At 35.3% G+C, this 12,592-nt stretch overlaps 1 protein-coding gene and 2 pseudogenes across 1 annotated transcript; all 3 read right to left on the bottom strand.

Annotated features, from left to right (window-relative positions):
* Positions 1–505: 505 nt before the first annotated feature.
* Positions 506–1,877, bottom strand: LOC120123391 (annotated as a pseudogene).
* Positions 1,878–4,340: 2,463 nt separating this feature from the next.
* On the bottom strand, positions 4,341–4,815 carry LOC120123390 (annotated as a pseudogene).
* Positions 4,816–4,819: 4 nt separating this feature from the next.
* On the bottom strand, positions 4,820–5,770 carry LOC120123389 (tabersonine 16-hydroxylase 1-like). Its single transcript, XM_039142292.1, has 3 exons — positions 5,681–5,770; positions 5,491–5,592; positions 4,820–5,341 (listed from the first exon to the last, which is right to left on the bottom strand). Exons 1-3 carry the CDS (start codon positions 5,768–5,770, stop codon positions 4,820–4,822), a joined length of 714 nt encoding a protein of 237 aa, XP_038998223.1.
* Positions 5,771–12,592: the final 6,822 nt, after the last annotated feature.

The raw sequence follows: 12,592 nt of genomic DNA, 5'->3' as shown, positions 1-12,592 counted from the left end.
AATAAATATTTTAAAATAAAAATATGATTTTATCTTGCATACTGCCTACCCCTAGTGCTATTATATGGGCAAAGACCATAGCTGCCCCCTTAGTGCCGTCCCTGAATTGAAGTTACAATAAGAGATCAATGTATCCAACTCATAGAAAAATAATTTACTCATACAGACACAAAATACGTTTAAATTCAAATCTCGTATTTACAATTTTTTTCATAAATCCATTAGAAAAACTGAATTATTCGCTCTCAACAATAGTATATTTTTAATAACTAAAGAGGAATTAAACCCAAATTTAGAACTAAAAATGTTAATAAATTATTTTAACAATTCGAAATAATTATAAGATAATTAAATTGTAACAGTGGATAAGTGAGAGTTGAGATTTTTTTAAAGAAAAATTCGAAGTTATAAACTAAAAATCGTAACAATAATAAAAAAATCTGCATTGTCATCAGCTGTTTGAAAAAAGAAAATGGAAGACAAAAAAGAAAGAAAGTAAAAAACCTTAAAGCAACAAAAACACTAACAAGAAGCTCAATCCAACAGCAACAGACCTTCCACCTTTAAAACTCACACCTGCGTTGTCATCAGCTGTTTGATCAGCTGCATCACCGTACGGTGTATCTGCCGGCGATGCAGGTTCCGGGGTCGACTTAGATTTTGATTTCGATTTGGATACTTTCGGTACATCTGCTGCCTTATCCGGTGCTCATGGTTTTCAGAACCGGACCGGTTAGCAAATCGGCCATGCTACCGGTTCACTGGTTCAACCGGTCGGAAGAATCGGACGACGTCATAATTATTTAAAAAATTAAATAAAAATATCAAAAATATTTAATAAAAAATAATTTTTTATATCACAAGTCATATTCAAAGCAAGTCATAACATATATAAGTTAAAAACCATAAAATCAAGTGAAACAAAATAATTCAAATTAACTACAACATAATATTTAAGGTAAAACATATTAAATAATAAATATAATTATATAACTATAATTAAAAAATAAATTTGGGGCTAAAAAATCATAACAAAATGATATTGTTTGGTTTAATTTAAAAAAAAAATCTCACATGGCTAAAAAACATAGAAGATCATCTCAACTAACTTCTATAAATAATAGAGGTAATTTGGCATTCAAAATCATGGAGCCTTTTGGTAAGCATTGAGTGAACTATTCTTTCACTTCAATCAAGCTCGAATTTTAGGCTTCAATCGAGCTTATAATTTTTTTTGAGTTCAAGTCTTTTTGAGTTCAAGTTTCAATATTATATTTTGAGTTCGAGTTAAACTTCATAATTTTTAGCTCGTGAGTTTGAATTGAGTTGAGCTTACTTTTAAATTTTTCAAGTTCGAGTCGAGCTCAACAATACTCGAGTTTGACTTGGCTCGTTTAACAAAACGATGTCGTTTGGAATCCAAACTCCCACCATTGTCTTCAACCCCAAAACCAACTTTCCCACCTTTGAAATCAGTTATATTAACAAACCCCGAAACCCCAGGAGCCACCCCTGTGGCTTGGAACATGGTGGCGGCGAGTGCGGTGCCATTGGTTATCTGGTGAAGTTTCTTGGCACCGAAGTAATCGAGGAGGACGTGGAGGGAAAGGATGTTTTTCGTGGTGTAAATGGAAGGGCTTTTGGACAAGAGAGATGGCATGGCGGCGTTGTCTACGGCGAGGACGGTGATCGTGGTGCGGCGGTTGATCTCTGGAGCCAAGTGCTTGAGGGTGAGGTAATGGTTGAATGTTGATAAAGACGGATGTTTTGCGGGCAAACGTGTGATGTTGTGGCCATTTGATGTTTGGAAGACGTGAAAGAGTGAGAAAAAAGAGAAGAACAAGGTGGTGTCCGTGCTGCATTGTGTTGGTTTCTGTTTTCCTTCTTCACTCAATGGGTTGTGTGTCCCTTTGGTTTGAAGAACTGAACGGGAAGTGAAGGAAAGTGAGCGTTTTTGTAGCGGGGAAAGGTGAGAACTTTGAGGAGAGAAGGGGATTGGAATATGATTAAATTACAAAGTGAACCACTCTGCTGCGGGTTTTTTTTACCAAAAAAAAAAATTAGTCCTTGATCAATATCTCTAAAGAAAACAAAACTCTATTTCTTTACTGAGATAGATTAATAGATTCACACTAGTTCATCTTTCAAAATTTTATAATATAAACCCAAACTATATTAACTAAAAAGTGTGAGTTCCAATGGTAACTTCAATTATGTTAAACTCTTGGTCAAACTCAAAAGTTGGGTATTGTGCTTCCAAAAGAAAGGAACGAGAAATGATGGGAAGCAATTGGATCTAAGTGATGTGGGATTTAAAGACCCAAACTTGATGTTAAAGTAAGCACAGATACCTGCAGAAGGAAGGGATACACTTTGGGAATGAATAGAAATAAAATCAAAGTTTTGGGGTTGTGTAAAGACGCACAAGGAAACAGGTCACGTGCTATTAGCATCTCTTCATCAGAAATCAAGGCATTCTCATTTTAAGTACATATGCTACCTAAATTGCATGCACCTTAAACCATTTTGCAAGCATAGAATATCATCACCCAATCCCATGCACTTCCTTTTTATTGGTTCATATATTTTACAAATTTTCGGAACCATATATTGATATAAAATTCAATTTTATTATAAATTGTTTTCTCCTTTTTTTTTATGTTGTACCTTCGGAAATTAGAACTCCGAATATCATATGTCGAGACTATTGATCTTTTTAAATAAGTTATAGTGTGCTAACAAGACCTTTAAATAAATCGGTTAATAAACCTAAAAATAATCTACACGTGTGCCAAAACTTCAACGGTTATATTAAGGTTGCAATCAATCTAATTGTTTAAGGTTAGTTAGTCAATGTTTTTGATCCCGAAACTTGGATAAATTACCACCGTCCGATTCGACAACATGTGCCAACTTGACGGTGCCGGGATGTCGGCTAAGATTCAAACTGGTCAAGATTTCATGAGAAAATAAGAAATAGCCGGTCAACGTTAGAGATGTTATCGTGGTTTTATTGGAAATATAAGGGCAAATTTGATAATATAATGGGGGACTTGAGTTAAGTTTCATGCATGTGGTGGGACAAATACTACGTGCCCGGAGAACAGCCAGTACGGGGAAAGTTGAATGAGACGATGCCACGTGGATGGAAAGTGAATGAGCTATGTGACGTTGGCGGAATCCCACCGACAAATAGGTTTCACAACCAGACAAACATTTGACGGTTATGATTCTCCATGTCTTAACGTTGAAATTTAGAACTAATTTCCAAAAGTTTAAATGTTTTTCTAATTATTTAATTATTTTTATATTTTATATAAAATATATTATAAAGAATATGAGTTACACTCTTGATATATTTTAAATAAATAAATGTATTAAGTGGTTTCAATAAAAAAAATATTATATTGTAAAAATTTGATTCAAATAATTGAGTCTATAAGATATAATTGAAGGAAGCTTTCCTTTCACAAAAGAACTTATGATATTTAAATCTTCATTTTTTTTAAAATATCATTTTAACTTTTAATCAATAATAATTTTGTGCAAAAGAATTTGATGAAGTTAAAAAAGTAGTAAAAAAATTACATTAAGTATATATTAAAAGTATGTTCAAGTTTGTGCAATGAGGCCACCTTCGCATACGTTTAATGTAAATGTTAATCATGGAGAGTGAGGCTGTTAGTTATGCTTGTCTGTTGATTCATTGTCGTCTTAATTTGTTTGTGGTTAGCTTTCATCTTGTCGAAGTATATAGATTATTGAATGCAAACTGGGCTTCTTCTAAACGTGCTCTTATATTTGCTAATGAATATTTAATGTATTTCTGATATTATTCTCAATAATACTATCTTAAATATCTTAACTTAAAAAAAGGAATATATTGAATTATCAAACCTTTTAATCTTATTTTATAAAATAAATAATATACGACAATATTTATAAAACATGCAAAACTGAATCAGAAACATATTTTTCATTATAAAATAATCTTAGCAAATTAATCTTTTGTTTTCATTAAAAAACAATAAAGCAATAATAATGAATGGTGTATACTAAGATTTTATTATAAAAAAATTATCAATAACACTAAGATTTATGTGTTGATTTTTTTTATAAAAACAATACAATATAAAATTTATATGTATTTAAGGTTAATGTTTGAGTTTAAGTTTGAGATTCGTTCGAGTTAAGTTTATTTTTTTTCATTTCAAGCTTCAATTTGAGGTTTCGAGTTCGAGTTGAGCTTGAAAATTTTAAACTCAAGAGTTTTCGAGCCGAATTAAACTCTATTTTAAAGTTTTTGAATCGAGTCGAAGCAATATTCAAGCTCGATTCTTTTACGGTCCTGCATGATACTGGTGCACCATCATTCCATGGATCCCACTACTATTACCGGCACCAGCAACAGTGTCGTCATCGAGAGGCGCGTCTTTATCACGTGCCGCCGCGATTTTCTCTCCTTCCATCTCCCTAAATCTATGCAAGTAACCCTTCAAGGGGTCGACGTAATCTTCGAAGCCCAACGTAGTCATGGCCTACAACAGATCGTCGCCGTTGATCGTCTTCCTCTTCTCCTTCTGGCACTTGTCAGACGCTTCACCTGCGATGAAACTGATGAACTCCGACACGCATTCTTGCACCGTCTCTTTGGCATCCTTGGATATATTGGTGTTGGCGGGAAGAGCCTTTTTCATGATCCTGCCTACGTGAGCGATGGGCAAGAACCTATCTTGTTCTTTCGTGGAAGAGAGATATGAGTTGGAAGCGTAGGTTGTTTTGAGCTCCTCCGGGCTCAGTATCTGAGTCCACCATGGCCTTAGTTCCTCAAGCCGAAAAACAGTATTTGAAGCTGAAAACAATTGGGCGAGTGGTAGCTCCACATTTGGAAGTGCAAATAAATGCCTGGACATATCCTTCTTCCTGTCCCGAATGGGATGAACTCGAAATTTGTCCCCATGAAATCCATTGAACTGTCTACGAATCTTTCGGGGTCGAACTTTTCAGGTTGAGGCCAATGATTTGGATCTCTCCCGATTTCCCATGCGTTGATCATGACTCTGGTCTTGGATGGTATCCGGAATTCAATAACCTCACAGCTTTGGCTACTTTCTCTTGGAAGCAACAATGGGAAAACTGGGTGCAGTCTTAATGTCTCTTTTATTACACATTTTAGATATTTAAGTTGATGAATCCTTGTTTCTTCCACATTCCCTTTGCCTTGGAATGCCTCTCTCACCTCTGCTTGTGCTTTTCTCATAACTGTTGGGTTTTTAATCATTTCTGCCATTGCCCAATCTACTACTGTTGATGATGTCTCACTTCCTCCGCTGAATATGTCCTGAAACCGACGTTACTATTAACATTAACAGTTACCCAAATTCAGATTTATGTCATGAATGAGAATGGACTCACATAGATGATGGCATTGAGGTTGTTATCAGTTAAGGGGAAAGGGCCAACTTCCTGAAGCCTTTAAAGAACATCGACCAGATCTTCCTTATCTACTACATCTTCACTTGTGGCTTTTGCTCTCTTCTCTTTGTGATCGTTAACAATGTTCTCAATTATCCTATCAGCCTCTCCATGAACCTTTTCAACTCTATGCCTCAGACCAGACAAAGTATCCAAGAATTTAAGTGATGGGAAAAATTCGGAAAGAAAAAAACCCAGAGTTCACCTTGGTTTCTTCTGATATAGTGGATATGAAAGCTTCTTGATCTTTGCACTTCTCCCCAAAGGCTGCCCTTGCTGTTATGGCGTAAGTCATTACAAATACCTTCTCACTCAAATTCACAGCCAACCCTGCTTTTGATTTTATGGTTTCCACGAGATTCAACACTTCTCCTTCTCTTATCGATCGGAACGAGCCAACCCGAGCCGCGCTCAGAAGCTCTTCGTTGCATAGTTTCCGAAGATGTCTCCAATAGTACCCATAGGGTGAAAAGACGATATCAGTGTGAAGATACTATTTTTTTTATCCATATTATTATTATTATTATTATTATTATTATTATTATTATTATTAATATTATTATTATTATTATTATTATTATTATTATTTTTACTATTATTATTAAATATATTAAATCCATATAAATTACAAACCAATTACAATTAAACCGGCCCAGTTACAAATCAATTAAAACCGGTCCAAATCCAACCAGAAACCCTAAATATTTGGGTTTCCAGTTAGGGTTTCCTAACCCTAATCATCCTCAGCCGCCTCATCACAGCCGTTGGATCTGGCACGATCCAACGGTCCACATGGCTCCAGAGAGGAACCCTAGGGTTTGATACCCTAGGGCCACACGGCGCCGCCCCAGCTTCCACGCGGCTGCCGACAGTCTTCTCGCCGCCTCCGCCGCTGCCACGTCCCGAATGAAGGCTCCAGAAGATCATACCAGCCGTCCACGCCATGGCTACTCGGTGAGTCACCACTGGTAGTCCGGTGACTCACCGAGAGCCCTTCTTCGGACCGGTCCGACGGCTACAACGGTGGTGGCTATAAAAGCCACCACCCCACCTGCAAGAAAAAAAAGGAGAGACAGAGACAGAGACAGAACCGGAGAGAAAGAAAAAAAAAAGACAAAGAAAAGAAAAACAAACAAACTATACCAACGATCTCAGCAGCAAAGAACCAGAAGAAAAAAAAAGAAAAAAAAGGAAGAAGAGGCTTACCAAGGAAGCCTTGACCGTCGCCGGAAACACTGAACATCGCCGGAGAACCAAAAATACCGAAGGTATATTTACAGATCTGCTCCGATTGGGAGCCATTTAAGGAAAAAGAACATCGGAACCGTCCTTAGGACGGTCCGATCTATCTATTAGTATAAGAATAATTTTTTCCGGCCACCGGATGCGGTGGCCGGCGGTGACATTCACGGCGGCACACGGTGGCCGACCAGTGACCGGCTTCCCTCCGATGAGGGAAGCTAGAGAGAAGGCAGAGAGTTTTAAAACTCTCTCTGCTAGAGAGAGGAAAAAAAAGGAAATGAAATGGTTGGCCCTTCGGGCCAGCCGGTTTGGACCATTTATAGTCCTTCCCGAACGACGTCGTTTCGGGAAGGACTATGCGCGTAATTATAAAATAGTTAAACCCCATCCGCAGTCCCTCGTATTTGTAAATTTTACATTTTGGTCACTAAACTGAATTTATAATAATTTTAATTCAGTCTTTGAATTTTAATTTTATTCATTTTAGTCCTTTTTATTAAAATAATATATTTAGGATAAATAGCAGATTTGATCCCTTAATTTTAATAAATAAATTTTTTATCCCTAGTTCATATTTTTTAATTAATTTTATTATAAAAGTCGAATTTTAGATAATTTCATTTTGGTCACTAAATTATTAAATTAGAAAATAAAATATTTAATCCTTATAACTTCAATTAATTAGTAATTAGATTTAGTTTTATTTTTATAATTTAGTTATGTACATGTTTTCATTTTACTGCCTAAAATATGTTGTTTTAGTAATATTTTTATTATATTGTTAAATATTTTTATAAATATCCATATAATAAATAGTATTTTTTTTTATATTTTATCGAAGAAAAGGACAGTCTTAATACAACTGGATGTCCTATTCTGGTATTTTAAATTAAACAATAGTATTTAAATTAATATTTATCAATATCAAAGAAAAGAACTGTCTTAAGGCACCTAGAAGTTCTTTTCGGATATTTTTAAATAAATAAATATTTTTTTTATATATAATTTTGAAATAATAGGATTATAAATTAAATATATTTTTTGAATTTTTAAATTTTAATAATAGAGACAATTTATAATTAAAAAGTACCAATTTTGGGCGTTGTAGGGGTGCTAATCCTTCCCTAAACGTAACCGACCACGAATCCCTTTTTATTATTAAAAAGAATGAATTTTTGGTTATAAAACGCAGATCAGTGCATCTTTTAAATAATGTTTTCTTAAAAATTTTTTTAAAAGATAATTTTTAGGTATTCGACCTACCTGACCCAAAAGGCCGATGGCGACTCTCAAATTATTTTCAAAATTATTTATTCACATCAATTTCCCCGCCAAAATTTAATTTTTCGTGCCCGGACGAAAACCGGTTACGACAGCTTGGCGACTCTGCTGGGGACACGGGTCAAACTTTTAAAAAGTAATTATAAATTGTCTCTTTTAACTAAAAATTAAAAATTCATATATTTAATTTTTAATTCTTTCTTTTCAAATTTTTTATGTATTTATTATTTTTATAATATTTATATGTTTTATTTGCAAGTATTTTATTTTATTAGTTATTTTGTCAGAGGTATGAACATTTCTCCTCACACACAACACTTGCATTGCATTACATAAAGCTTTATAATTAAGTTGTCCCTTTTAAGTGGGAGTGAAAGCGACGTCTTCGTGAGAATTTATTCTCCGTGTCAGACCTAGCAATTAACTTCCGGGGTTCATATGCTCTATGTCTTCGTGAGAATTTATTCTCCGTGTCAGACATAGAGAAATGTATCCCCTCGAATTGAACTCGATCCACTTTAGTCTGTGATGGACTAGGGTTGAGGGTTAGCAGCCTAAGGGGGCACTAACATGGACAATTCGAGTACCTTTACTCCTAGATCTGAAACCCTGCATATAAAAAACCTTAGAAACTCTTCCAATCCGAAGTCATGCCGAAATTTTGTCCAAAATAGGTGTACACACAGGAGAAATGAATTCTGTCTTTCCTGTTAATTTATTTATTGTTTAAATTACATGTTTATTTAAATTATTTAAATTTAGAAAAGCATGTTTAAATTAAATAAATGTTATTATTGAATTTTTTATGTAAACTAATTTATTTTCTTTTTTGTGTTTTCTTTATTTTTCTGTTTGCATTGCATCATACAGGATAAAAGACATTGATCCTTGTGTTAATTGTCTCATTGGAAAGCCTTCATCTATGGATAAAAAGTGTTCAAGTCAAATAATTCTAAACTCAGAAGTAAGACAGTGGGCTGAGGATTTACAAAGACAAGAAGGAGACAGTCTGCAGGATGATTATGTATCTGACTTGGCCAGTTATGCTTCAGTTTCACTAAAAAGAAATGATATGCAAGATTTGCGAAGCATTTGGGAAAGTTGGGATTCAAACAAAAAATTGCAGTTTTATCAGACTTACGGAGACATCCCATATTTGCTCTATATTGAAGTTGATGATGAATTACTCAGAGCCCTAGTTCAATTCTGGAATCCGGGGTACAATTGCTTCACTCTCAATAAAGAAGATTTGGTCCCTACTATTGAAGAATACACAACTTTGCTACATATAGATGGGACTTTGGAGAATCGAATTTATTCAAAGTCAATTAAAACTCAACCCTTTCGAGTTAAACTAGCAAAGATTGCCGGGGTACGAGAAGAATGGGTAGCATCCCGTACAAAACAAAAAGGCGAAAGCGAAGGCATTGCTTGGACCAACATCAGAGAACTTATTCAGAGCCATCCAGATATTAAAGTACGATTCGATCTATTTGCTCTGGGTATATATGGTATGGTCATCTTCCCAAAAGTATTGGGATATGTTGAAGCTGCAGTGGTAGATTTGTTTGAACAGTTACCGAAGAAGATTAATCTTGTTTCTGCAATCCTAGCAGAAACCTTCAGATCGTTAAATGCTTGTAGAAGGCTAGGAGGTGGACGATTCTCAGGGTGTACTCAGTTGTTATATGTTTGGATCCGTAGTCATTTCTGGAGAACAGAAAAGATTTCATACCGACGCTTTAATACGGATTATTCACCATTAAAGGAATTTCTGGAGCAGGAATGGCCGAAAGAAATTAAGAAAGATATGTGGATTAATGCCTTTCGAAATCTGCAAAGCAATGACATTGTTTGGCGAGCCCCGTGGCAAATACAAAGAGAATTCATTTACAAATGTGGTGATTATAACTGGATAATGTTGCTCGGATTATGGGGAGGAATTGGATATGCACCACTTCTGGTTATAAGACAGTATGAAGGTCGTCAATTTATACCTGTCACTGCTGGACTACAGTCATCTGAGTTTGCATTTCACAGCAAAAATTATAAAAGAAACATCATGGAAGCCGTTACAGCTTGGAAAACAACTTTTTGCATCCGAGCTAAAGCAGCAAAAGAAATGTTAACTCCTGATTATGAAGAATGGAGATCTGTCAGGAAAAACGAAAATATTCCTCTACCAGATCAAAATGAGGATATTTCTATGGATGATCGCATCAAGGTAGTTCCATCAGAGATTGAAATCCTGAGAGCTGAGTTTGAAACAGAAAGAGAAGACTGGTCGAAAGAATTAGAGCAAATGAGACAAGATAAAGCTATGTTGGGGGTTGACATTGACTTTCATTCGTCACAATGTGCAATATTGAGAAAAGATAAAGAAAAAGGTGAGGATGAGTACAGAGCCTTACAGAAAAATTACCAGGAATTATATAAATCCCGAAAAGCATCAGGATCAAGCCAAGCAACAATACAGATGAATAAAGAGTTGAACATCGAGAAAAGACGAGTTGAAGATCTGAAGGGAAAGAATAGCCGTCTACTCAAAAGCCTGGAAAAAGGAAAGCAAAAAATGGAAGATTTTGAGGTCGACAGACGAGAGCGAATTATAAAACACAAGGCTGAGCATCGCGAGATCATGAATGAAATGCAAAGAGAAAGAGATCGAGCCAAAGAGTTAGAAGAGATGAAGAATAACATCTTTAATAAGTTTGAAGATGAGAAAAATAGCATGTTCAAGGGATTTGAATCTGAAATGAACCATTTGATTGCTGAACTTGAAGTCAGAGGCCAAAAGATGGAAGAATCCAATATTGAAAAGAAAAAATGGGAATTAGAAAGAAAAAATTTCAACACCAGACTTGAGGTAGAACAAGAAGTGGCTAGCAATTGGATGCAAAGATGCAGAAACAAAGATGTTCAAATCCAGAAGCTTAATCAAAGAACGCAAGAAGCACAAACAAAACTGGAAGAAGATCTGGATCAGTCTAGAAACAAAAACTCAGAGTTTAATGCTTACATTTTGCAACTTGAAGAATCATTGTTTCAAGAAAAAGTTCGTCTAGGGCCTAATGACCTCAAAGAAAATAATGAGGAAAATGCTTCACTGCGAAGACGCATTAGAGATCTTGAAAAAATTCTGCACAATTGTCAAGTCAGGATCACTGAGTTAGAGCAGACTCTTGGAGAAATGAATGAACAGTGGCAAAAGTCAACTGAGTTTTATGTTGAAAGAAGTGAAGAAAGAAGCAATATGGTGTTCGAGGCCATGGTTCAAATGAGCGAAGTTGCCAGATATGTTGGGGAACTAGCTGTTGAAGCCAAAATAATTGAGCATCAAGTTGATCCAGTTTCTAGATATGGAAAGAAGGTGTCATGGTTAATGAAAGAAATTATAGAGCTTAATAGGAAAGCTATGCCCTATCTGTAGTTATGAACTATTATAAAGAAACTTTTGTATGCCAATGAAAGTTGTTCTATGACAGTTAACTTTTTGGGATCAATGTTTTTACATACATGCATTTTGCATACATTCATCATTCATTTCATAATTTTCGCTATGAATTATTATTTTATTTATTAAGTTAAAATTCATTAATTAAAATTTGAAAAAATAATATTAAAAGATTTTTCAATCGCAGTTACTCTGGCCAAAAGAGAAATACTACATCACTACGGTACTAGACAAGCTACTAAGAGAATTATGGAGGATAAAATACAACGTATTGAGGAACAGCATCATAAAGAACAAGAGGAAATGAGAATGAAGCTGGAAAAAATTGAAGCCAGTATTGCAAATTCACAAGACAGTATGATGAAGAAGATAGAGGACATGTTTAAAAGGCAGGCTATCAGTGGAAAAATGCATGAAAATCCTGTATCTTTTGACCAAGAACCCATATATCCTCTAGGTTTTCCACCAGAACCAATTTATCACTCTGGTATTCCACCTATACAAATCAATGCTCGTACATCTGCGTTACAAGAAGTCAAATCACATGAGGATCAACAAGTGGATCCTGCATCTTCAAGCAAAAATCCGCTTATATCCGATGTGAAATTAGGGGATCTTAATACTGAGCATTTGATCCCAGATTTGAATGAGCTGAATGAGAAACAAAAAGTAAATGAAGAACTGACCAGACAGATCAAGAGCTTAGAAGAACGAATGAAATCCGTGGAAATAACTGAATCATTCTATGGATTTGATGCTAGTGAGTTGAGTTTGGTTCCAGACCTAATCCTCCCTATCAAGTTTAAAGCTCCCGAATTTGATAAATATAACGGTACTACATGCCCTTCATCCCACATTACTATGTTTTGTCGAAGAATGGCAGGATATGTGAAGGACGAAAAATTGTTAATTCACTGCTTCCAGGATAGTTTGACAGGACCGACTTTAAAATGGTATACTCAATTGACCAAAGCCAACATTAGATCCTGGAAAGATTTGGCTAAAGCATTTTTAGAGCAGTATCGCCATGTGACAGACATGGTCCCTGATAGATGGACTCTCCAAAACTTGGAGAAAAAGAATAATGAAACATTCAGACAGTATGCCCAGAGATGGCGTGACACTGCGGCTCAAGTTCAA

Source organism: Hibiscus syriacus, unplaced genomic scaffold (assembly GCF_006381635.1).
Source record: "Hibiscus syriacus cultivar Baekdansim isolate YM2019G1 unplaced genomic scaffold, ASM638163v2 tig00110392_pilon, whole genome shotgun sequence".
In the NCBI taxonomy this organism is placed as follows: domain Eukaryota; kingdom Viridiplantae; phylum Streptophyta; class Magnoliopsida; order Malvales; family Malvaceae; genus Hibiscus; species Hibiscus syriacus.
Note: the sequence above shows the minus strand (reverse complement) of the source record. Positions and strands in the feature narration are given on the sequence as shown.